Source organism: Cnephaeus nilssonii (assembly GCF_951640355.1).
Source record: "Cnephaeus nilssonii genome assembly, chromosome: 1".
NCBI classification, from domain to species: domain Eukaryota; kingdom Metazoa; phylum Chordata; class Mammalia; order Chiroptera; family Vespertilionidae; genus Cnephaeus; species Cnephaeus nilssonii.
In genome coordinates, this window is record NC_137072.1 from 107148240 (window position 1) to 107176224 (window position 27985).

The window sequence follows — 27985 nt, forward strand, 5'->3', positions numbered from 1 at the left end:
TCTTCCTTTCCTGGGGAACAAGAGTACGAAGTTAATAAGTCCTCAAGATGAGATAACTGCTAAAGGGCCTTTAACTCTTTATCTGAGAACTAGTCTGTCTCCTCTGAAAACATTTTGTCCAGCTCCAGGTACTAGAAAAGCATAATGACGCTGAGGTAAGCTTTGCCGCCCAGCACCTGCCAGGGATGAGGAATCTGATTTAGTATTCCATGGCAACTGGAGAGGTCTTTCCCCTTGCCCTGGATCTGCTTCTTACGGAGCTTGCTTTGTTGGGAAGTGTCCCCTGTGTCCTTCACCCTTTTGCCTGCCATAGCTCTGAAGAAGAGGCAGTTTCTCCCCAAAGTGTCCTTCCCACCTTCTAAGAAAAGAGCATGTGAAATTTCATTGGACAGCATCTTGATAAAGGCTCAATCTTCTGCTCAAAGATTTCTAAGAGCATTTTCAAGTGTATTCACTGATTAGAACTATCTATATTTGGGGATTTTAGAAGGCGAGCTGGAAATCTTGGGAAAGTTATTTCACCTCTCAAAGCCTCATGCATCTCAATATTAAAATGCAGAAAATGATGCCTCACTCAAATATATATATGTATATTGTTTTTTAATCCTCATCTGAGGATATTTTTCCATTGATTTTTAGAGAGGAAGAGGGAAGGGAAGACAGAGAGAAATATCTATGGTTGTGTCAATCCCAGGACCAGGGATTGAGCCTGCAACCAAAGTACATGCCCTTGACCGTAATCAAACTTGGAACCCTTGGGTCCACAGGCCGATGCTCTATCCACTGAGCCAAACTGGCCAGGGCCTATTATATAATTTTTAAAGGGGCTTGGTAAAGCTTGCCATCCAAACGTTGGTTATGATTCCTTGTCATTAACATTGATGATAGTACATATCTTCTGCTGGACAATGTAGAACATTTTATACATTTGATGGTCAATCTTGTAATGAAGAGTTTGAGGTTGTCAAGATGTCAGTATCTCCGGAAGGGATTCAGGTTAGTGTAACATTTAAGTTTCTGGTGTTGGTGGCCAGCTGAGAGGCTCTGCAGGCTTGGACCTAGACTATATTACAAGAGCACCATGGTAGCAAGTGGGACCTAGAATTCTCACCATCATTTTATAACTTTCTAATTTTGTTACCGAGGTCACCGAGTTTACCTTTCTGACTTCAGTTAGGGCTCCTGTAAAATCTGAGCAATAATATGGCACATTACAGTTCTGAGAGCTGAAACCGTCGCTTCCCTCCTTGGCCCAGTGGTTGACACATTAAAACCTGCTCTTAAACGTCAGCTGCCATCATGCTCAGTAATGGTAGGCATCATTATTTTTTTAAATCAGTCCATCAGTGAACACATAAACATATATGAATATAGTATTTCCTTATTTTTCCTCATGATTCAGATAATTTGCTTTTTTATAGCTTTAAGGATTAATGATAACCAAGTTTGAATGAAAGCATAAGCTAATGTAGATGATATTACAAAACAATAAATTTGATAATATAATAGTAGCAATAATAATTGTAACTGTCATTCATTTAAAATTTATTCTTTGGTCAGGACTGTAGATTTAGGTATTTAAGCTAGTGTAGGCATAGAGAGAGTGGGGGGGAGGGAAAGAGAGAGAGAGAGGGAGAGAGAGAGAGAGCATAGATAGATAGATATTGGTTTGTTGATTACTGACTATATAAAAGATATTTGAAGGAACCCAAAAGCAAAAAGTACAAATGAATTTGAGTAGAGATTAGGATCCAAAATTGGAAACCTACCAGGAATTAATATTCATATTTCTAGAGCCATAATGTCTTTGCTTTTCTGCATCTCTGAGTCCATAGCTGAGAAATAATTTCCCCAGGTGTTCCTACAGCTCCTCTTTGTTCAAACACCGAAAGAGACAACTCGTGTCTCTGATTTCCCAATCTTGATAATCCAGTGAGCAAAGGCAAGTGGCCAATCTGTTTTAGGTGTCCTCTCCTGATGCCCTCCAGTGCACCCCATCTATTCCAGTCATCCTTGGCCACCAGGAAAGAGTTAATGATTACAAATAGGGCTGCAGAGTCTCTTGCTTGTGAATTGGAGTGAGGGAGGCACAATCAGAGTTGAGTTCATTTGTCCCAGGCCAATGAACTAATAGGAGGCAGAGCCTGGTTTTTCCAGGCCTGTCTAGCCCCCAAGTTCATACTATTTCCTTTGCTGCTCTTCAGTCAGAGTGGTCTAAAGCAGTGCTCACTGGAGACTCAGCCTTGGCTTCAGTGGGACCCAATAGTGAGGGACTTTGTGAAGCTGGGCCTCAGCTGAGCACCCACATCCAGCTTCATGAAAAGATGGCAAGGATGTGAGAGGGCCTTTGGGGGAAACAGGATTCTTTGCCTGTGACATGAGGTGGCTTCAGACAAGTCCTTAAGATCATTGCTTCTCAGACATCCATTGTGCACACAAATCACCGGAGGTCTTATTAAAAGGCAGCTCCTGCTTCCGTTCTCCTAGGATGGGGCCTGGAAGTCAGAATGTTTAGCAAATTCCCAAGTGATGCTGTAGCTGTTGGTCCTGTCCCAGGACTACACTATGTGGAGGAGGTTTTAGAGAAAAGAACCAGGGAAACTGAAGCAGCAAGAAATTTGCAGCTGCCTGAACCTAACCCACGGCTGCATGGAGAGCTGGTTCCTTGAAGGCTCACTCCTCTGTGGCATCTCCACCCAGTCCGGTGACAAGATGAGTAACTACACCCACATGCTGGGTGGCATGCTGGCCCCGCTAAAGAAAAAGCATGCGCTGGCTAAAGAATTGTTGGCAAATAATCAGTGAGTGTTGCTGGCAGCCAGTGTGTTTGGAGTTTGTCTTATTAGGATACACAGACTATGTTGTGCCAGAATTTTCCTTAATTCAACTTTAGAAAAACTTACTAATATGTGTGGTGAGTGGAAAAAAAATTTTTTTTGGAGAATGGAATTTTGATACATCTTGCTGATTAAAAAAATAAGTCTAGTGCACATAGAAATCATTATCTGACAATATTTCTAAGATGTGTGGTGCTTTCCTTCCTGACAGGAGCCCGAGGCCTAATTCCCACCTCATATTTATCAGGTGCTTAAAATATGCTACCCTAAGAGCTAGGTGCTGTTTTTCTTATCATTTTCGAGATGATGAAACTGAGGCCAAAATGTATTACATGAGGTAACCAAGCACTGTCTGATGCTGATTTGACTCCTTCATGAAATATTTCCACACAGCCCTCCACCCCCATGGATACCCTATCCCTTTGACTTTTGGTACACACACACACACACACACACACACACACACACACACACACACAACACACACACACACACACACACACACACACACACACACCAAGCACATATTGTAAGATACTGCTCCTCAAAGAATGGTCCATGCACCACCTTCATCAGAATCACTTGGCAGACTTGCTTAAAATTAAGCAAGACCACCCAAGACCACCTTAATCAGAATCATTAGGCTTGGCCTGTGTTGGTGTATATTTTTTATATGCATCCTAGTCAATCCTAAATGCATATTGAGTCTGAAGCCATGGCCTTATATCGTACTTAATAAGCAAAAACTGATTCAGTTAGGTATGACTACCCCCACTTAAAATTTTTCCTAAGCACTTATTATATCCATTTAATAATTGCATCTTTTTTTTTTTCTCTGTGGGGATGTGATAAGGATGTCTCTAAGGTAAAGCTGAGAACTGGCCAACAAGCTTATTAAAAAGTCTCCCTATTAACAACTCAACTCATCAGAAGGAGAGTTCTGACTATCCCTAAACAAAGCACACTGCATCATTTGCTTTCCCACTTGGATATTTCGGAAATGATAATGTTTGAGTACCTAACCCTTGAGAAGAATGTATGGCCTGTGATTTACTTTTTCTCTGTAAATTAAGGGAAGGTTCCATCCTCACAAGTTGCCTGGTGACATCCTTGGTGACACCAGCCACAAGTGGTTACTTGGTGTACTCCCCAGATGTGCCAAGTTCATTTTCTTCACCCATTTCTTTGCCGATGGCGGGTGCCAGCCTGCTGCCTTCCCATGTGCCTGGAAACACCAAATGCTGTAGGACTTAACGAGCACACATCTGCATTTAATGAAAAAGTTCCAGTTGAAATTGGATTTAAAAGTTTTATGATGTTTTGCAAAAGGCAAGTCCAGAAGCTTTGCAAAAAAAAAAATTGCTGTCTCAAATTTTTAGTATGGTAATTTTCTATTTCAAAAGCAAAAAACAATCTATCTTGTTTATGTTGCTGCTGGCTGCCTCCCCATCCTCAGCTCCCAGCTCCAACCTTTTCCATTCATCCTGATGACCACGTGTATGGGATTAAATAATGCTGGATTGTGACACAATATCTGTAGCCATATTAAAGATTGAAGCTGATCAATACATTGCAACTGTAGTGAGTTTTCCTTTTCATACAGGCATAGTTTTGCTCTCTTCCTCCTTTCTTCCCACTTTCTCGCCTTCCCTCCTCCCCTCCCTTGCCCCACTTCCATTTCTGTTACTTCTCTCTTTTTTCACTGACTCAGACAAATAAACCCACCAACACACATTGCTTTTGATATTGTCTCTGACCCAAGGTCACAGAGAAAAAGAGTCAAAATGAAAATAGAAATCAAATCAGATCCATAAGCGGATGCCAGAGGGGATGATAAAATAAAGAACAAAGTGAATGGTCCAATCATCTCATTTTCTCCACAAAATGACTTCCAGCTTGAACAATGGTTTGCTCTCGAGGTCTTTGTTTTCCAATAACACCAGCAATGAGGAAAATTGCTTCAAGTGATGAACTGTCCTTGCTAGGAGTGAGAAAGAGGCAGTTGCCCAGGCAGGGAGAATATTCTTGAGTGCTGCAGTTGGTCAAACACCCAAGCACCTTCACTTAAGTGAGTCAGGCCAAGTTCACACAGGTTCATGTCCAGAGGAGCACGGCTGAAGAAACCAGATTTCTCCAGCTTTGCTTCTGAGCATCTTCCCTGCACAGCGTGCTTGTCAGATCTCCAAGAGGCAGCAGGCTCTGGGAACCTTGTTCAGGGGTGAGGGCTGAGTATCAGCCAGCTGCAGAGCAGGGAGGTGAGAACAAAGAGTGTGTACGGGAGAGGACCCCTGAGATGAGCGGCAGCTGCATGCCACCCCCATGGAGCAACCCTACATTTGTAAAATCCCACACTTTTGATGTCTAACGTTGAAAGAAAATTGCATATGAAATTGCAAGAGAGTAAGTTTATCTCACATTCCTGATCACAGGAAAGCAGGATATTGCAGTCTACGACTTTCAGAATGACAGCCATTGAAACTCATCCTGATAATGCAATTGATGGCCAGGAAAGGTAGAAAATATATATCCAGGTCACTGGGAATTTATGAGTTTATTTTAGGAGTGAGATGAGAGAGAGAGAGAGAGAGAGAGAGAGAGAGAGAGAGAGAGAAATGAGAGAGAGAGCCTGAAATTCACATCTAAGCAGAGAAGTTCCAGAATGCAAGTTCTTCTAGTGTTAACCTGTCACTTCATAACTTGTACTGTGGCCTTTCAGAGTGAGAAGGGATTTTAGTAGGCCACACAACAAAAGCATATTCTTTGAAGACTCCAAATGTTTTCCCATCCCAACCCTAGTCCCTCTAACCTCACAATTCACCCACTGAATGAAGGAGGTCATGTATGTGTTTTCTGGTTCTGGTTTTCTTCTCCTTAACAAAACTCATTGACCACAGTCTGTCTAAGTGGTTCCCAGTTCCCAGTGATTTGCAGACTATAGCTTCTTCCTGTCATTGGAGACATTAAATAACCAAAAAAGGAAATGTGCCTTTGCCACCTCCCAAGGATTTGGTGCTTTGATACATATGATAGAGATATAAGTAGTTTTAGCTCAAGGTGTGGCACGTGTAGAAAGTGTGGGGTGACACATTCCTCTTCACTCAACTCTGGGCTGCATGGAAATACAAACAATAGCCCTGACTCTAAAGAGCTCATCAGTGTTGCTGAGCGTCAGAAAGAACAAGGCAGGAAACAGCTGATGGCAGATAAATCATTGACACCTGATTTTAAAATCTAAGCTGAATAATTTCCAGGAAACCCACACACACAGAACTCAGATTATATTTGACGTTTAGTCGATAACAGCAAAATCGTAAACCCGTTCAGCATCTATAACTGCTACTCCTCTAACAAAAAAGGGTGTTGCTTTCTCAGGACACTTTCCAAGAGGAGCAATTGGGCTCTGGACACTCTGATATCATCATGATGGGCTGAAGGAGCATAAAGTGTGACAAGCTGGGCAATTCAGGTCACTAATAAAATATAAATAATTGTGTTTGTAAATAAATGTGATCATGTTCTTTTAAAATATAAGGATTAATGAAAATTATGATGACAGAGAGAGAGAGAGAGAGAGAGAGAGAGAGAGAGAGAGAGAGAGAAAGCCACAACAGTTGCCTCTAACAAAATCAAGGCAGATATATCATCTCAGCACCTATTGGCAGAGTTCTCTGATGTGTCATCTGTCATGTGTGCTTTATGTGACTAGAGGAGCTATCTCAAGGAGCAGATCTATTGCTTTCATGGCCTCATTAAGTGTTGTATTGATATATTTGACCTTATTGCATTTGCATAGCAATGCTCCCAGTTATATGCCATGTTCTTGCATAGTAATAACATAAAATGGGTATGAATTCAGCTGGCAACAGGGACGAGCTGATTTTCCATTGTGTGCCAACATGATTACTCATGTGACGGCTCCCCTAAGAGAAGGATATTGAGGGAGATTTGCCCAAAGGGCCTCCAGGCTCCCAGACTTCTTACATCTACATCAAGCCAGATAAATAGAAAGCCAAATGCCTGACCCACACCCCTAGACCCTTTGAGCATTGCCTTTACTGGATCACGTTTGGTATGATGTCATCAGACTATACTAGTACATAGGCTTCTGAGGCTTGGTTTTACATCTGTTGTTGGCATGCCAACCAAAGAGGAACGTGTTATATTCTGTAGTGTCCTCTTTATGACAACACTGGGAGTAATTTCTTTCTTGTCTTAGCACCGAGAGTGGTTGTGCTTCTCCTGGGCAATGGTCTATTTGTGCTTTTATTTCACAAATATTGGACGATGAGTAACGGACCACATTTTGCTGTAGCTAGAAATGTGTTTTCCTTCCTGCTGTCTGGAAATGCATCCCCAAGGGTTCTGAAGCTTTCTAAAAGATCTTTTTCATTTTGTCTTTTCTTTTCGTGGTCATATTTTTTAAATGATATAAGTATATTCTAGGACAGGAATTGGTATACTTTATTTATAAAAGGGCTAGAGAGTAAATATTTTAGAGTTTGTGGGCCACATACATCTCTGTCGCATATTCTTTTTACTTTCTTTCAACCATTTAAAATTGTGAAAAACATTTTTAACGTATGGACCTTCTAAAAATAGGTGTCTAACAGATTTGGCCCACAGGCCATCATTACTGACCCCTACTGGAGGATCACTAGATGACATCTTCTTTTGAAAAATGTCCTGTGATTGCAGGGTCTGTTTGTACTGTTTGTATTGGCGCTATGTCCTACTGACATGAGGTAGTGAGAAAATAAAGAAGGCTAACATTAACTGTAAATGACATTTTTGATTTACGTGAAGGCCAAATGTGTTAAAACAACTCTACAAATGAAGATTTCAAGTCATTGAGAAGGTGGTGAGAGAATTGGAGTCAGCCCACAGCCCACAGCCATGGCAGAACCAAGCCAGCTCACATTAATGTGAGTTTGTTCCATATGGAGTGGAGTTCTGTTCTGTATTCACATTGTAAAAGGCAATTTTGTTCCAGCAAAGCATTGACATGTGTCATATTAAATGAATGCACGAGCCTCTCCAGATCAGGACTGACTGGGCGCAAGCCTGTGGCAGGTGCAGCTAGGCCGGGGTGAGCGGGAGTGTCGGGCAGGAGCGGCAGACAGCATTGGACTGCTGGTTTCAGCCCAATCCCCACAGGCCATGCTGAGAGACCCCATTCGTGCATGAATTTGTGCACCGGCCCTCTAGTATTACATGATTAGGGTTAGTTAGAAATCAGTTGGCTTTGTAATTGTGTTTATGTTTAACTTGTTAGCTGTGTAAGAATAATGCAGATCCTGCAACCCTACTCCTTGGTTCAAAACCCAGTTCTGCCATTCCCTATGTAGGTACCCACATGTACTAGTAAGTTACTTAAGATTAATGAAATTTATATATGATTCATTAGACTGGATCATGTCACCACCTCATACACCTTGTTCATTTATTCATATTTAAGGAAGGAGATCAAGAGAAAATTGTATGTTTAAAAGGCTTCCATACATTTCTTAAGGTTGAGAAAAACTAGAGTAGTTTTGTAAAAACTAAAGGTATGCATTTTATCTTCTTTTCCCAGTTCTTATTTATTTCAAGCCTTGTTTTTCTTATTTTTGTACAGTTTTTGGTCCTTTAACATCTCTGTCTTTTCCCTACACACACATCCACATGCCCTGTAACTGGTGTGTTTTCATTTTTAAATTTACTTTTAGGTAATAAAAATAAAGCATGCTTATGGTAACAAATCAAGAGTGCAGATAGATCTTCCCATCCTAATCCCACTAGAGAGAACAACTATGAATATTTTCTTGTGATTGCTTCCAGAAAGCATTGCATTTTTCTCCAGTGCAAAAATACTATATTTTGCATTCAAAATTGCTTACATCTTTCAAGAAACAAATGGGGTTATTTAAAAATGCAGCAATTATTGAAGTGACACAGAGGGATAGAGAATGCTGAGAAGAAACCCAAGTTTGATGTAGGGACTAGGAAAGGGGAGAGATAGAGAATTATTTCCCACAAGGCTCCCAGAGATTCAAGAGAGTGTAGGCACTCCAGAAGGACATATCTTTACTTACTGCCCAAGTGTTAAATGAGCTTGTGTTCCGAAGGGTGGGAGAAAGCAAAGGCAAGATACAATAAAGCCAGAGAAGGAGGCAAGAGACAGATTCCTGGTCATTTTGAATTTATGCTTTTTTTTATTTTATCCAAAAGACACTGGACTGCCAACATAGAATTTTCAGCAGGAGAATGAGACAATTAGGACTACAAATGGAGAAGGTAAACTCCAGAGGCTGAGGGATCAGTTTAGAGCCTTTTGCAGGATGTGAGTGCTAAGTGATGATATATGATGTGGCCATGAATCACAAGCCCCACCTCTAGAGTTTCTGACTCTTGGGATCTGGTATGAAGCCTGAGGATTTGTATTTCTAAAAAGTTTCAGGGGATGTGGATGCTACTGACCCAGGGACCACACTTTGAGCCACATTGGGTTAGAGCAATGGTAGAAAACAAAAAGCAGGTTTGGATGCCAAATAGATGAAGCAAGAGGAGATGAATGGAATGGGAGCAGTCAGTGCTGAGTGTCATATCTGCCTGTAACATACAGTAACTGAGTCAGGGAACCAAGGAAGAGGAGTGCTTGCCAAAGACAAAGTCATGCTGCCTTGGGAACTGTTGGTTATGGGATGATTATGATGCATGAAGGGGGAATTCCAGGGAAGGCAGATAATTGTGTTTGTAGGTGAGAAGAGCTGTCTAGACTATCATAAAATTAAAGACAAATATATATATATATTTTATACACACACACACACACACACACACACACACACACACACACACACACTAGAGGCCCGGTGCACGAAATTCGTACACGGGGACAAGGGTGTGTGGGGGGGTGTCCCTCAGCCCAGCCTGCACCCTTTCCAATCTGGATCTCTCTCACAATCCAGGACTGCTGGCTCCCAACTGCTCACCTGCCTGCCTTCCTGATTGCCCCTAACCACTTCTGCCTGCCAGCCTGATCACCCCTTAACCACTACCCTGCCAGCCTGATTGATGCCTAACTGCTCCCCTGCCAGCCTGATTGCCCCTAATTGTCCTCCCCTGCAGGCCTGGTCACCCCCCCAACTGCCCTTCCTTGCATGCCCGGTTGTCCCCATCTTCCCTCCTCTGCTGGCCTGGTCACCCCTAACTGCCCTCCTGTGCAGGCTTTATTGCCTACAACTGCCCTCCCTTGCAGGCCTGGTCCCTCCCAACTGCCCTCCCCTGCTGGCCATCTTTGTGGCAGCCATCTTGTGTCCACATGGGGGCAACCATCTTTGACCACATGGGGACAGCCATCTTGTGTGTTGGAGTGATGGTCAATTTGCATATTACTCTTTTATTAGATAGGCTAGAGGCCTGGTACACGGGTGGGGGCCAGCTGGTTTGCCCTGAAGTGTGTCCTGGATCAGGGTGGGGGTTCCCTTGGGGCATGGGGCAGCCTGGGCGAGGGGCCTGTGGTGGTTTTCAGGCTGGTCACGCCCCCCGGCGACCCAAGCAGAGGCCCTGGTATTGGGATTTATTTATCTTCTATAATTGAAACTTTGTAGCCTTGAGTGGAGGCCAGGACAGGCCAGGAACTTGGCTTCCTCCATCACCGGGTAAACCCAAGCCTCCTGCTTGCTCTGTGGCTGCAGCCATTTTTGTTGGGATTTATTTATCTTCTATAATTGAAACTTTGTAGCCCTGAGCAGAGGCCTGGGCCGGCCAGGGTGTGCAGGAAGCTTGGCTTCCTCCATTGCCAGGGAAACCCAAGCCTCCTGTTCGCTCTGTGGCCACAGCCATCTTGATTGGGTTAATTTGCATAATCGCTCCTGATTGGCTGGTGGGCATGGCTTGTGGGTGTAGCAGAGGTACTGTCAATTTGCATATTACTCTTTTATTAGATAAGATATATATAAAAGGTTAATATGCAAAGTGTCCCCTCGGGAGTTCGACCGGGAGACCGTGAGTTCAATTGCTTGCTATGACATGCACTGATGACCAGTGTGTGGCGTGGAATGAAGGAAGGTTCCATCTGGCAGCCAGTGGCTGGGGAAGGGAGGCCCCAGCTGGCAGCCAGAAGGCCCAGATCGGCCTTGATCACCAGCCAGGCCTAGGGACCCTGCCTGTGCACAAATTTTGTGCACCAGGCTTCTAGTTATTACATAAGAGACTAAAGTCAGATGGGTAAGAGAAAGAATGTGAAAATTAGAAGAAATGAAAGCTCAGAATGGGACTATAGGTACCACTAACAAAGGGAAGGAGGGAGGGAGAGAGGAAAGAATGTAAAAGAGAGAAAGGGAAGAGGGGGACAGGGAGAAAGAGAAGGAAAGAGAGAGGAGGCCTTCCAGCTTTCCCTGAAGAGCTGGGTAAAGGCTGATTAATGTATCTGTGCAGGAATAAGTTCACATCTTGTCCTATCAGCTACCTGCAGGTGCCATAAAATGTCTGGCTTTGGGCCATCTGATTTTTTCTCTTGCTAAAGAATAACATTATGTTGCGTTTTGTGTGTTTATTTGCTGCCTCTCAGTCTAATAAGCAAAATTCAGAGGACATCATGGATTTCATTTTCCCAGACATGTGATTTGTATAACTGATCAGGTGGACATCAGCGCGCACACACACACACACACACACACACACACACACACACACACACACACACCTGAGGAGAATGATCTGACAGCAAACCCCTAGGCAGGTTCCTGTTTGTTCCCCACCTCTGAGAAGGAAATTTGATGACATTTTCCTGGGACACTGTATTTGACATTTCCAGGCATGATAGTCATTGATATATGGCAAACTAAGAGGGTAGTTCAATAAGGCTGTAAGACAGCCAAAACAATTAGGCTGAAATGCTGTCATCTACTGCCTTCATTTTCAAGTATGGGAGATACCTACAGCTTTTCATCTGGCCCGCCATGCTTTCTAAATGAGCCACAAAACTACATATTGAATTGTTTTAAGGTCTCCCAAATTGCAGAGTGTCTACATTATCTGTGTTTGATAATATTCAGAGGGAGTAGACAATTTACATTCTAGGATCCTAATGACATAGTGTCTTCAGGATTTGGGCCATGAAATTACCCTATAAGTTAAAAACTCCTGATAAAGCCTAAAACCTGGCACATAGTAGACATTTAGTGAATGCATTCGAAATGAATGAATATGTGCACACATGAATTAATGTATGTAAAAGAAGGAATAAAAACTCTTTTGGGGGATCCAAGCCATGTGTATTAGTTTTTCTATTACTGCATAGCAAATCATCACAGATTTAAGGGCTAAAAGCAACACACAGCTATTAAGGGACAGTTGTGTGGCTTAGAAGTCCAACACCGTATGTCTGGCTTCTCCAATGAGGGACTCACAAAGCCAAAATCCAGGTATCAGCCAGGCTGAGTAATTTTCTGGGGGTTCTGTGGAAAATGACTTCCAAGCTCAGTCTTGCTGTTGGCAGATGTCAGGTGTTCATGGCTATTTTAATGAGTTTCCTCTCTCCTTGCTGCCTGACAGGCAGGGGCTGCTCTCACTACTAGAAGATGACATCCCTTCGTTGCCATCTAGCCCCCTCCATTGTTTTGCCAGAAAATATGATTCAAACTTTCCCTGCTTCTCATTACTGGCTTATCCTTCTTCATTCGGCCAGAGAAAGCCATCTGTTTTTAAAGAGCTTCTGTGACCAGGCCAGGCCCACCCATATAATCTTTCTATTTTACAGTTAACTGGTCAACCATGCCATATAACATTACCGCCTCACAGAGTACAGTCCATCAAGTTCATGCAGGGTGTGTGCTCAAGGAGGCAGGAAATTTGGGGGCCATCCTAGAAATCGTTCAACTCTGCCACGGGAGACTCTGCCACAGTCAACTCCAGGGCACACCACTGCACTTCTCTGAAGGCACAATTTGAACTTCCGAGGCATGCTTGATTTTTATGTTGGAAGTCCTTAGGGTGAAAAACCAATAGACCATTTTGTTTTCCCTTTTTGTGTTTTTTTTTTTTAAATATATTTTTAACCTTGCATCTTTTGTACTTTTGTAACAGCTTCTATAGAAGATAGAAAAATCCTATTACCTCGCTCCATTAAATGAGCAGAATACAAATGCAGACAAAACCAGAAAATATCCCCTTAGATATATTCTAAGCTCTGTGGAAAAAGAAAACTCTAGTGACACTAGAGTCCTTTTTAGCTCGTAGCACTAAAATTGAGTTTTTATATTCATTGTAAGGGTTGGCCAAGGGGGAATCCATTACACAACAGAGCTAGCTGGCTGGGGTGAGAGGGCCTGCCCTCATATCCTCTACATTAGAGCAACAGACGTCAGCTCATGACGTTCTCAAGAGAAACAGAAAATATAGAATGGTTGCTTATTTCAGAATTTTCATTTCACAGGGCGCTGGATTCTTTGAACACAGAGGTTATTAAAATAGCTATTTATTGAAAAGTTTGATATTTGGAAAAACAACCTATAATGCAACATACATTACTTCCACGTATTACTATTCACTGTATCTGTTTTATGCATTCATATCTATTCGCTTAAAACCATTTTTTATTTGGGGCCCTAAAACTTGGTGTTTTTATTTCTTACTGATTTCCGTGTTTCTTGTTTACTCTGTATCAAAAGCTTCTCTCAAGTTTGAGAAATTAGACATGCTGTCTTGAGTCACTCTGTCAAGAATATTATGGCTATGACTCAGAGAAGGACTATATTACTGAGAGTAATAATAGGAAATGAATACATTTAAAAAATAGAATGGAAACTAGAACATAGTTACTAATAGTAATGAAAAAAATAATTTTAAGAACTGTTCCATTATTTAGTGCTTAAGGGGTTTAATCATATTTTGGCAGATCTGTACCCACTTGATTTTCATAGCCACACTATGAGTAATTATTGATGCCCATTTCACAAGAGATAAAAGGAACTCTCTTTTTATGATTCTTTTGTGTTAATTTAGTAATTTTTAATCTCTTCTCCTCTCTCTCTCTCTCTCTCTCTCTCTCTCTCTCTCTCTCTCTCTCTCTCTCTCCTTATTAGTTATATTAGTTAGAGAGAAAGAGACACATTTATTTCAAGGAATTGGTTTCCACAACTGTGGAGGCAAGTCCAAAATCTGCAGGGTAGGCTGCAGGGTGGAGATCCGGTAAAGAGCCCAAGTTCAAGTCCAAAGGTAGTTTGCTAGCAGAATGCCCTTTTTCTCAAGGGCAATCAGTCTTTTTCTAAATACCTTTAATTGATTGGATGAACCTCTCTCACATTATGGAAGGCAGTCTGCTTTACTCAAAGTTTACTGACTTGAATGCAATTCCATTTTAAAAAACCTTCTGAGAAACATCTAGAATCATGTTTGACCAATTGTAATAGACGGACAGGATCTGTTTACCTAGTGTAGATAAAGGACTATAATAACACATGTAGAAGTTGTATTTACTTGTTTAATTTGGGGATTTAACATGAAAATGAATGATTTTATTGTTTATTTTTATTATTTTGCTGTATGCTCATTTTATTTATTTTTTGTATTTTTTATTGTTGCACTATTACAGATGTCTCCCATTTCCTCCTCTTTGCTTGCTCCCCCTCAATCCCATCTCCTGCCCCACCTTCTCCACATGAATGGATTATTTTAAAGGAGGATTAAATACACACTGTGGAAATATGGAAGGAGGCCTTAACCTTTTGCACTCGGATGTCGAGTGTGACTCAACAGACACGGTTAGCATTAGAATAAAGGAATCGAGAAAAAAGCAAGTGAGTGCAAAGGGTTAATGCATGCCCTAAAAGTATGTTTATCCATTTGTTTGCTCTTAATTCACCAACTACTTACTGAACTATCTTATGGGTATTTCTTCCTCCTCTTCTTGATAAATACACTAGGCTATTCCTTTCTTAAACTTAATCAGAGCCTTATAACTATTTGTGGGTGATTCATTGTCTTTGCTTAGGCACTTATTCTCTGTGAGCAGAGACTATAAATATGCTATTTTGGAGGCTCTGCTCTCCTTCAGCCTCCTCACTGGGACCATGCGGGGGCTGCTTCCCCTGTCTGTTTTCTTGGAGCTGGGTTTCCCTCAGAGGACTTGAGCCCTATGTGTTCTCTGTCTCTTTCTCTGCGCACCACCATGACAGGAGGGGCTAAATTTTGCTACTTTCAGTGGAAAGACTAGTTTTTGAATGGGAATCAAGGTGTTCCTTCTTACATAGTAAAACAGCAATCATGGCATGGTCTGGACAATATTTACAAATATTTTCTCCAATGCACTTCAGGGTTTTATTTTTTAACATAACATTTGCAAAGTCATTTGGATTAAATTTTCATGTATTTATATGTACATTCCTTCCCTTGTCTCTTATAGTTTACTAGAGGCCCAGTGCACGAAATGTGTGCACAGGTAGGGTCCCTAGGCCTGGCCGACGATCAGGGCCAATCAGGGCCTTCCGGATGCCGGCCAGGGCCTCCCTTCCCCAGCTTCAGGCTGCCAGCTGGGGCCTTCCTTCCCTGGTTGCCAGCTGCCGGCTGGGGCCTTCCTATGTTCCATGCCACCCCCTGGTGGTCAGCACACATCATAGTGAGCGATCGAACTCCCGGTCTTCCGGTGGAACTCCCGAGGGGACACTTTGCATGTTAGACATATATATATATATATATATATATATATATATATATATATATATAGACTAGAGGCCCAGTGCATGAAATTTATGCATTGGGGAGGAGGGTATCCCTCAGCCCAGCCTGCACCCTCTCCAATCTGGGACCCCTCAAGAGATGTCCGACAGCCCCCTCATAGGCCTCGATCACCGGGCAGGCAAAAGGATCCCACCTGTGCACAAATTCGTGCACTGGGCCTCTAATATATATATTTATATATATATATAAATTAGCTAGCACAATACCAGGTGAAGAGTGTTTAGGAAAGAATAAAATACTGCAGTGGAAGGAAATATGAAGTAAAATTTCTACAAATAAAGAGGGAAGGTATCTTTTTACCAAAGTAACCTATTTTAAGATATAGCCAGACATTAAAACCTTCTTCAGTGCAAAAATGTAATTGCACACCCAGACAATTATCTCAAAGTTGCTTTTAAAAGAAAAAAGAATATCCCAAGTGAGAATTTCTATTATAAATATTATATGGAAAATAAATTTAAATAATTTTAACATTATAAACTTAAAGGTGAATTATAGCTAACATTCATGGAACTACTAATGACCTAAATGCTCAAAAATCAATAAAATGTGCCTATTGATTTAGCCGAAATTACAATTTGAGTCGCAAATTAATCATTATATAATTGCCTTACACTAAAAGTAAGTGCACTGGAAAAAAAATGCATAGATGTATAAATATATATATACTTATCTACTTTCATTATATAAAAGGCTTTCCATTGAACACTTCTTTAATGGTGCTACAAAATGCAATCAATATGAGAAGAGCAGGAAATAAATGTCTAAAATGAAAAATTGAATTGCAGGCAGAAAACAAAATCTTTAAAAAGCATCAGAAGTACAATACAGTGTTTAATACTCTTCTATATCATTCTCAGACAGCAACTCCAAAGTGCTCAACTAAACCATTGTCATCAGAATAAAACTGTCTAAAAAATAAATTGCTGGTAGCAAATCATTTGGGAGATGTGAGCATTTGAAAGGGAATTTATAGATGTAAATACCATTCTTATTATGAAACATGAAAACTGCCTTTCCGGATATAAAACATGGGGAAAGATAGCTATTACAATTTGACTATTTCCAGTTATATGTGTCCAAATGCTTATCTATATGTTAACATTTCAAAAGGGCCTCTTTCCCAATTGCACAATAAACAAATCTCTAAAACAAGACCCCTTACCTTCAGTCACTGAGCAGGATTTATGACTATAATTGTCCTTTAAAGTAACTGACATGGCTATAACATCTTACAGCTTGCAAAATATTTCATACTTCTTTTCAGAGACCCTGTTTGGTAGATAGGGATGTATTATTAGGCCCACCTCAATTGAGAAAACAGATGCTACAATTATAAAGGAGTGGTCCAAGGCCATTAAAAATAGACAAAGAAAGATAAATCTAGGTCCTGTGACTTCAAGTCCAAACGTTGTTCCTCTTCACCGCATGGTACCTCTCCTTGCATCCTACGTACTACACCGCCAGGCTGATGGAAACACTTATAAGAAATTGCCAGTGACCAGACATATCAGAAACCCACAGTGTATGTTTTAGATGAGCAAGAGATAGTCATTTTTATTTTTGCAATTTTCATAAAGGAACATGATGGAAAATGACCAAGGCAAGTTTGTTGATGGTGGTAATGATTTTATTCTTTCTATAATAAATTTTTTATTTGTTTCTAATTACAAAACTAATTTATGTTTATTACAGAAAGATGGAAAATATAGAAGACTATAATAAAAAATTTAAAATCACTAATTACATGCTATTCTTTATTGATGATAGGTTTTGAAAGACCAGTCAAAGTCTTGAAATTTTTATCAAACTCATCCAAAAGTCACATTAAATAAATAAAATATATTACCTTCATTGTGTTCTGAAATTGTCTCACTCAAGTTACATCCAAGGTGTCTTGAGAATTGTATATGCTATCAAATGTACTTTCAGTGATCTGAGTTCATTGTCAGATCTACCAGCAGAGATCATCCCTTATCGCTGGTTTTGGACAGGATTGCTCCTCCATCCGGGACACTAATATAGCTTCCTAAGTGCATTACATAGCTGTTTGAGAAGCACGTGGCTCAGAAATCCATCCCCAAGACTGGCAGCAGTGGTTAAAGAAGCACCGTATCAGAAAAAGCAAAGAAGGAAACGGTTAGTGGTTAACCTGCAGAGGAAGCCATGTGCACTTACAAAGCTAAGCGTTGGTCCTACCAAAGTCTCCAACTTCATGAACTGAGACTAGCCTCACTCATTCATCTACCTCTTCCCCCATTCTAATCCTCTTTTGATGAGGGATGGTTGCTAACCCTGCCTTACAGTCGAGAAGCAAATGTTAAAAGTCATCCAATGGTGTTTCCTCTCTACCAAACATCTCTCTTTCTAATGATATATATCCCCATTGGAAAGGGGAAAACCTGCAGAAAATACTGTCAATTTGAATTGTCCATCTTATTCATTTACATCTGCCTGGCTTATACCAGTGTTTTAATAGAGATTTGTTGAATAGAATTGATTTGAATAAATAAGAAGAAGTGTGAAATTGAAATTTCAAATGTTCTTCCAGATTAATTTGTTTTGTTATATATGTATTTTTTTTTGCATCATCTCAGGTTCTTGCTGGTCTTTGAAATAACTTTCTAAAGCTCAAAGCCTTTGCTTGGGAAAATATAGTTCATAAAATAAACTAATATATCATTTCTTGGGCCGGGGGTGAGATTTTGGAATAATAACTAAGAAAAATATGAACTCTCCCTCATCCATCTGTTATCTCCTGGAGCACTAAAATGTACCAAGAGAAACAGAAGTCTACACTTATTTCTTTGTGGGTTTTTTTGATTGTTTGTTTTGTTCTGTTTTTACTTGTCTTTCTGTGACTGGCTTATTACACTTAGCATAATACTCTCCAGCTCCCTCCATGCTGTCTCAAAGGGTAAGCTACCCTTTTATTATTATTATTATTATTATTATTATTGTTGTTGTTGTTGCAGTATAGTATTCCATGGCGTAAATGTACTGCAGCTATTTTATCCACTCATGTACTTATGGACACTTGGGCTGTTCCAGATCTTAGCTATTGTAAATTGTGCTGCTATGAACATAGAGGTGCATATATTCTTTCTGCTTGGCGTTTCGGATTTCTTAGGATATATTCCTAGACATGGGATCACTGGGTCAAATGGCAGTTCCATATTTAATTTTTTGAGGAAATTCCATACTGTTTTTTCATAATGGCTGCACCAGTCTGCATTCTTACCAGCAGTGTAACAACATTCCCTTTTCTCCACATCCTCGCCAGCACTTGTCATTTATTGATTTGGTGATGATAGCCATTCTGACAGATGAGATGTGTTATCTCATTGTTGTTTTAATTTGCATCTCTCTGATGATCAGTGAGTTTGAGCACTTTTTTCATAGGTCTCTTGGCCATCTGTATGTCCACTTTGGAGAAATGTCTATTTAGGTCCATTGCCCTTTTTTAAATTAGATTGTCTGTCTTCCTTTTTGTTAAGTTGTATGAGTTCCTTATATATTTTGGCTATTAACCCTTTATCAGATGTATCATTGCCAAATATGTTCTCCCATACAGTGGGCTCCCTTTTCATTTTGTTGATGGTTGTTTTAGTTCTTTTTACTGTGCAGAAACTTTTTTATTTTGATTTAGTTCCATTTGTTTATTTTCTCCTTAGTTTCCCTTGCCCTAGGAGATGTGTTCACAAATATATTGCTACAAGAGATGTCTGAGATTTTCCTGCCTATGGTTTCTTCTAAGATTTTTATGGTTTTATGACTTACATTTAAGTCTTTTATCCATTTTGAGTTTATTCTTGTGTATGGAGTAAGTTGGTTTAGGATTATAAAAGCCCTCTAAGTTTAAATAAGCAGATGACATTTAACAAGGGAAAATACCCTCCTTTAAATGACAATAAACTAAACAGGTTCAAAATGATGCCCCCACCATTATAGAAGCAACCCCCATCATAGTTACTGCCAGGTATTGCAGTAAACATTGCATATGGGTTGTCTTTATTCAAACCTCATAATAACTCTTAGATATTATTATTATTCCTATTTTAAAGATTTAAATTTTTCCCCAGCAATATAGTCAAGCAAACCCAAGAAGTTTGACTCCAGAGCCCACATGAACTTAAGAAGAAATTTATAAGACTCTTAGGTTAAAACTTTTCAGTTTTTGTTGTCTTGTTTATTTACTTGTTTCCTTACACATACAATCTACAGATTTTTGGTAACTAAAATGATCAAAAATTACCAACTGCCAAAAAAAGAGAGGTTATAATTTTAGGCTGATTTACTCCAACTATAATTTCTAGGGTAGAAGATAGAATAATATCTGGGTTCCTTTCCCTGAAATGGTTAACTTTTCTATATACCTAATTGGGGAGCAGGAGCTCACAGTCACCTTTCATAAAGGGAAAATAGATTTCTGGAAGGAAATCTAGTCGGACTCGCACAAAGCTTCGGGAAAGAACTGCCCAGGTGTGTGAACTGGAAATCCAGCTTCTGGCTCTCATGGAGGGCACTGCTGCCCCCTTGTGTCTCGATGTTGTAATAAAACACTCGGCACGTTGGAGGCTGCCTCATTCCTTACACGGGTGCATCCTCTGAGCTCCAGAGACCCCTTTGAAGTCTCTCCCCCAGCCCAGGCTCAGGGTGCCCTTTTGAGCAAAAGCCAGGAAGCACTGTGAGTCCACGCACAGCTGTCCTCTGGGGCAGCTTTTGTGACCCTTGCCAGTTAGAGAAAAACCTCTGAAGAATCGCTCTGAGGCAAAAAGGGCTGAGACTTCTCAAGTATTTGCAACAAACAGAATTTAATTAAACAGAATAAACAATCCTTCCACTTACAGCCAAGCTTCAGAGGCTCAGGGCTACTCCTGAAATTGTAGTTTGCTGAGAGGCAAATACCTGAGGGAGGGACAAAGTATTCTTTTCCCAGAATTGGTAATAAAACGGAAGTAAAGGAATATGTGATAAGATGTGTTAGAGCTGGATTTGACCTTGCCCTGCACCTTCCTTAGGAAAGCAAATAACCTGAGGAGTTGAGATTCTTCCCTCCTTATCTCCTCACCTGTGACATTTGAATTATTTGTAAAAGTAGTTAGATTTCCCATGCTATTTTGCCCTGATGGACTTTCTTATGATCATTTATTTGTGTGAATATGTAAATAAAGTTTGTCTCCCCCATAGACTATAACTCCAAATGGGTGGGTATCATACTTGTCGGTCTAAGAATATTTGTTGAATAAATCACAGTCAAACCTCGGTTCTCGAACATCTCCCATCTCGAAAGATTCTGTTCTCGAGCAAGTTTTTATGGAAACAATGTCTCGATTGTGGAACAAACCTTCAGTGTTTGACCTGATAACCCTTTCACTATTGTAAGACATAAAGAGGTCATCAAGGATGCTAATGTTGCTCAGGTGTGAAAGAAACAATTATCATAAGCAATTGAAGAGGTAGAAAAACTGTTGTGGATTTGGATAAACGAAAGCAGTGAGCCAGTGACAGCAATTCGGAGGCAGGGATATGTGAAAAAGTGAAGATGCTGCATACTGACCTCCTAAAAGATAGCCCTGGAATGAGTCCTGAAAATGATTCGCTTAAGGCTAGTAGGGGATTCGATAAATTTAAGATTTATTTATGTACTGTATATAAGAAAGGTTAAAGCAGGGAATCATTTGTGGGTCTGGAATGGATTAATTCAATTTATATTATTTCTAATGGAAAAAAAATGATTTCTTTTTTAACAAATCACTTCTCCAACAGTGTTCTGAAACGAATTAAGTTCAGGATCGAGGTTCCGCTGTAAATTTTTTTGGTGAACTTAATGCGGTTGAGAAATACTGGGATAATAGTTCTCCATCAGTGTATTATTTCTTTTCTATAGTTACATTTGCCTTTCTGGAGGGAACTTAGTAAGCTATATGGTAAAGGCTTTTTAGTCAAACTCAGGTTCAAATCCCAGTCCTACTGCTCAAAATCTTTCTTATGTAGTGGAAGGATAAGCATTCATGATAGACCTCAAGACAATAATACCTTTAGCAATTTTCTATGGATACATGGATCTCTCTTTAAAGCACTTTATATGGACTACTGCATTTTGAATGTACTCATCTAAGCATTATTAGGGAAAACTCTCCTTTAAAATAATGGATAAAAGACTCCTGGGTTTCTACTGACATTTATTTCCAGTGGTGGCCTTTATCCTTCTCAGATGTCATTTACAATTGCTGTATTCCCGTGCCTTTGAGGGTAAGCTCTGACAGTATTCGATAGAGTAAATTCAATTTATAATGCTAGAGTAGGAGGCATAACTCATATCTGCTTTACAGGCTCATTGCATTATATCAGACCTGCACTCTACCGGGTTCAACTGCTTTGCTGAATACCAGTTAACCCTGGTATAGCCACATTGATGTTATAATGACTCTGTATAAAGGAGTTCTGCTTACCAAATTCTTGGTTAATACTATGGCTCTAATAGCTAATATTTAATGAGCAATATGATGTGCAAACAAGAGGGTTAAGATAACATAACATGCGTTATCTTAATTAATTTTTGTAACATTCCTCTGATGTCAATAGTTATCTCCATGTTACAGGGGAAAACAATGAGACTTAGATTCTTATATTAAGCAATTAGTCTGAAGCTACACAGCTTTTAAGTGGTAGAGCAGGGGTTCAAGCCAGTTCTTCTCCTTAATGCCAGAGCCCAGGAGCATAAGCATTCCACTGCATTACTGTAAATGCTGCTTAGCAGAACATACCAGCTATTGCACGGACATGAAGGCATTTGTGGTATCCACGCATCAGCCTAACCCCCGGAAACCCAGACCCAAGATAAGGCTCAGCAACCCACCGTGTGGCTAATGGACAATTCTTCTAACCGCAACCTCAATCTCTTCACTTTGAAAATGAAGCCATTAAATAGAGTTATCTCTAAAGTTGCTTAAACACTCAAGTTCCTTGATTTTGTGATCAATAGACAGCACTCTGCCATTTTCTCATTATAAGAACATGGGCAGTTTCTCTCTAAGGCAGTTTGCACATCTGTAAAGTGGAGGTAAGGCTAGCATCTCTTTATTCACATGACATAATCCATGTAAAGCAATTAAAACGATGCTTGCAACATAGAAAGTACTCCTATGTATCCGCTTGTCATCATCATCATTATCATCACCATCATCATCATGTTATTATTATAAAAATCACTACTTTATTAATACAGACATTAGTAATAAATACCAAAGTATTCAATGTACATTTAAAACTGATTTTGACCTTCACTTGATGTCAGGACACTACCTGAAGGGAACGAAAAGGATCATTAGGGAACACCTCTGTAAGGCCCCAAAAGGCAAATGTCTCTTCAGCAACTGACAGATGAGTGGCAGCTTTGGGCCAAGAAAATCTCATTCCACATTTATTGCATCCTGATCGTATCATGGTGAAGTGTTTAAGAAGCAATAAAAAAAATCACTCTCTGGCCATAATAGATTAATGTACCAGCAGGCAAAGCCCCAAGACACTCTACCATTTGATGGAGTAGTTCATTTTAACCTGACCTAAAAAGTGTCACTTTTTCCATAGCACTTTAGTGTCTAGCCATTCATAATTAAAGTGTATGTAGTAGGGAGGAAGGTACAGAGGTCCTTGCTGGACTAAAGACAATAATTTCTCCAAAAAAAAATTTAAAAACATTTTCCACAAATTCTCAAACTACAACTCATGAGATATGTATTTTTTAATCAATATCCCCAGTTTTAATTGAAATGGTTTCATTTGGCTCTGGGAGCAAACAAACATTGTGTCTTTCCAAAGGAAGTATTTCCACTGATGGTTTACCAGGAGGTCACCTTTTCAGTTTTAATGGAAAACAGATGATAATCCAGACACTGGATAACATTGCAATTAATGAAGGCAGAAGAATGAGCAGAACAGTGTTTAATACATGGAAGTCACTGAATAATTATTTGTTGAAAGAATAAATGGATGGCTCTGTGTCATCCCACATTTTACTTAATTTTAATCTCTCTGAGCTTCATTTTTTTCATTTCTAAATAAGTCCTACCTTTTGAGGTCAGTAGAAAATGACTAAAGACATGATGTTGATAAGCAGGCATCGAATACGGGCTCAGTTAACAGTTGTTAATGTGATAATATGGCTGTACAGACTGCTCCCAAAGCATCCTTGTCTTCATGAAAACATCACTTTATCCCGTGGAGAGATCTGTACAAATGCCTTGATATCCTCTGGAAATTTTCAGAATGACAATTAGATTCATGAGGGAAGCAAATTATTGCTGTTTACTCATGGGATTTGGTGCGTGTCAAATCCCCATGGGATTCTGGTCAGCAGCTCCTTTAGATGTAAAAATTTCTCACAAACCAGTGGAGGTAGCATATATTGGTACAGTCTTTGCAGGAAGCAATGTGACTGTGCATAGGAAGAGCTTAAACCCTTTGGTGTTAGGATTCTTCTACTGGGATGAGTCAGAAAGAATGTACCCCAGGTGCAGTCACTAGAATATTAATGACATCATTATTCCTATGTAGTAAAAAATGCTGCAATCCCCTTAATATCCAACAGTGTGATAAATTCAATGGGTACATTATTATGCAGCCATTAAAAATCATGATATGGAAATGTTCAGGATATTTTGTAAAGTTAAAAATTAATAAGATACAATACCATATTCTTGTATTTTCCAAATTTTATTCATAAAGCATATTAATATACACTTATATATGTGACCAAAATATCTTACAGTATTAAAATTATGGGCAATTTTTATTTACTTTAATTTTTTTCTGTAGACAGCATATTTTTCACAGAACAATCATCTATATATATATAAAAGCCTCATATGCTAATTGTCCCTCCGATTGTTTGACCATTTGACCAGTCGCTATGACATGCACTGGCCACCAGGGGGCAGACGCTCTGACTGGTAGGTTAGCTTGCTGCTGGAGTCCAGCCGATCAGGATTGGGTGAGACGGGCCAGGCACGCCCTGGAGCTCTCCTGCGCACCCCCACCCCCCCCCCCCAGCCCCAATAGTGCACCAGTGGGGTCCCTCTGCCTGGCCTGCATCCTCTCACAATCCGGGACCCCTCAGGGGATGACAGAGAGCCAGTTTCATCCAGATCCCCGGAGACTGGGCTGAGGGACCCCACTGGTGCACAAACCTGTGCACCGGGCCTCTAGTTTGTTAATAATCAGACAAAATGTCATTAGAACATATAATATATAAATCATGGGGGCTTATAGAAAGTGATAGTATCTTCTCAAAGTAAAGATGAGTGAGGATTTCTCGCTTTCCCGAAATTTGGCAGCTCTACTGCTTCTTGGGTCCTTCCTGTGAGAGTGAAGTAGTCCTGATGAAAAAATATATCCTCAGATGTTGAAGTCTTATTGGACATGTTAGCTTGAAAATGTCATAACTGTAACATGACACCAGGGGAGAAGACTTCATACTGCTAAATGATTTCATGATGGTGATACTGAAGCATCAGTGGGAGATCTATTCCAGACATTTGAAGTATATTTCAGATAAGCCTCGAAGACAGACATTGCGAACAGTTTACCAAGTCTGTGTTCTATCTTCGTCTTGGACACATGAGACTTCTTTTGTTGTTTGGGGTGGACATATTCAATGATTTCTAACATAAAGTGAGAATATAAATGATGTGTGCCACTTCAAGACCTGGCCCATAAACACCTTCCATGCACATTTCTCAAAGTCTTTTCCTCTGTCTGGATAAGACAATCATAGAGACTTTAGAAGGCACGTGTTGAACGTAGCCAAGCTTTTATTAGCCTCTCTCCCTTAATGACTCTCAGGAGAAGAACCATCAGTTAATCTGTACACCCACCCAACTCTGTTAGATGAGCAAGAAATAGACTACATTCTGTTTAATCTATTACATATTGAAGGGCCTATTTGTAGCAGCAAGAGATAACCTACCTAATACAGCCACATTGTTTATCATGTACACTTAGCTGTATACATGGCCTGGCCAAATTCATTCTTGATGAAGAGGTGGAGATACCACTTTTGTGGATGAACCACTCCATGATAAAAGGTAGAGAGTAGTCCATTTGTACCATTTTTAAGTTGGCACATAAAATTAATCTTCACAATTTGCTTGCTTGCTTTTTTGCTCATTTTTTAAATTAAATAATTTATTTATTTTTGGTCCTTGGGGGTCATTATTTCCACAGGGTTCATCTAATCCAAAACTTGTGGTGACCTGGTATGTCCCAAACTCACACACCAGCTCTCTCAGGGGCTAGCTAATAATGGTGCTTTACTACAAAGCCTCCATTTCTGCCTGTGTGAATGGAGATACCTAAGTCATAGGTTTATTGTAAAAATTAAGTGGGAGAAAAATACACTGACAAGCCCTCTAACCACAAGTATATGTTGAAATTATTTAAAATTGTGTTTATGGATCAGAGTTTCCACCTTTCAAACAAATGAATGATTAAACAGAAAATTTTTCATGTGAAGCACACTAGTTATAAGTAACTGGCTTATTTGAATAAAGAGAGACCAAATTAATAAATTAACTTTAGAGTGAGTGAACAATGATTTTTAAGGTAAAGAAGCTTTGAAAACCACAACAGATGATTATTGAAGAGCCCCGGAACAGTGTCAAAGTTAAAGTACACAGAATATTCCACCCTAAATTCAAGGACGTTAACACACCCCTGAGTTTTCGCCAGTGAATCCTGGGGGAATGCCAGGTAGTTTGGAGGTCCTGTGACAACTGACCCAAGGGAGCCCAGGTTCCCACCAGGCAATAGTCCAACATCAGTGGAGTTCCCAAGATCAATATTCATGAGTCATAGACAATTCTACTCATGGGACAAAGGTGAAAATTTATTTACTTCAGGCCTGTTTCTTTTCAGACCCTCTCCTCCAGAAATTAAAAAAATTCTGTGGTCCTGCCTCATTCAAGGTCAAACTGTTACAAACTGTTAACAGACATTAGTAATGACTCCCGGTAGAAACTTCTTAGGCCAGGCCACCTTTGACCCAAATGGAGCACCCATTTTCTCATTGAACTAAAGGTTTTCTGGGTCAGCAACTCTTCAGAGAACACAGCACCAAGATCTAGCAAATCCCATATCATAGGCACCTTGCAATATGCTTGGTTTATGAAAAGCAATGTCATTTCCTCTTGTTTCTTTGATAATAAGAATGTATTCTTATAAGCAGCAGTGTAGTTTTATATGCAAAAATTTTTACATCTGCAATTCTTTTTGTCTTCCTGTGAGAACTGAGACAAGAAAACTTTATAGTGTGCTTTTATTCTCGTTGTAATAATGGCTGGATGGTTAGCTTTCTTGGTGCAGCTTTCCAAGGTAGACAACTCTGTTTTTTAAAAATGCACACAAAAAATTAATTTTATGAACACTTTGTTCATATTGCTTCTCTACCACTTTTTCCAGGAGTGCCCCAGCGGTGTTGTTAACGAAGAAACCTTCAAAGAGATTTACTCACAGTTCTTTCCACAGGGAGGTGAGTACGAGTGAGGACTTGTTAATGTACTGTCGGTTAGAATTATGCTTGCAATCACTTTTTCTTTTTCTTTTTCCACTTGGTGCTGCTTTGGCCTTGGGGAGGGGCAATGTGGTAATCATGTAGCTGTCTCTCTGACCCTTCGTACACACTCTTTCTTGGTCTCTGTGGGGCAGGCTGAGCTTCAGCTTCAACCCCATGTTCTAGAACTTTCTCTGTGGTGTTTGCTCATGAGTAATTGTTCATTGTTCTTCCTGTGAGGGGGAGTGAAGCAGGCATTGACCTACATGGCCATTTGGTGAGGTCAATTCTCTTTGGGCGTTGATCTTGTATCCTAATCCCTTGCTGACTACTTATGCTTGCAATCTTTAGTTTGGTTCATCTTTCACGGCATGACTACATTTTTTTTAAACATGTTTTATTGATTTTTTACAGAGAGGAAGAGAGAGGGATAGAGTTAGAAACATCGATGAGAGAGAAGTATCGATCAGCTGCCTCTTGCACATCCCCTACCGGGGATGTGCCCGCAACCAAGGTACATGCCCTTGACCGGAATCAAACCTGGGACCCTTGAGTCTGCAGGCCAATGCTCTATCCACTGAGCCAAACCGGTTTCAGCGCATGACTATATTTTTAATCATGATGTAGAAAAATTAATATATAGCATGCAAGGGCACTTGAGTTTCACTATATCCTAAAAACAAACTACTTACAAATTAGCATTTATCCACGAGCTTTGTCTTTAGTTTAACACAAGTGGTATGATTGGTGCCTAGTACTGTGGCTCTCAAATGCACAGTACTTTTGCTGTTGTTGTTATTTTTTAAATTTATCTTTATTGTTGAAATTATTACAGATATCCCCTTTCCCCCCCCCGCCCCCCCATGGACCCCTTTGC

At 40.1% G+C, this 27985-nt stretch overlaps 1 protein-coding gene across 6 annotated transcripts in view; it reads left to right on the forward strand.

Annotated features, from left to right (window-relative positions):
* The window catches only part of KCNIP4 (potassium voltage-gated channel interacting protein 4), a gene marked incomplete at both ends in the record, with an annotated part of 944241 nt that overhangs the window by 876694 nt on the left and 39562 nt on the right, over window positions 1–27985 (forward strand). For all 6 annotated transcript variants that reach the window (XM_079777238.1, XM_079777236.1, XM_079777235.1 and 3 more), the window contains one exon: window positions 27018–27087. In XM_079777238.1, coding sequence (XP_079633364.1) covers window positions 27018–27087 — 70 coding nt within the window. The remainder of the gene's footprint in view (window positions 1–27017; window positions 27088–27985) is intronic.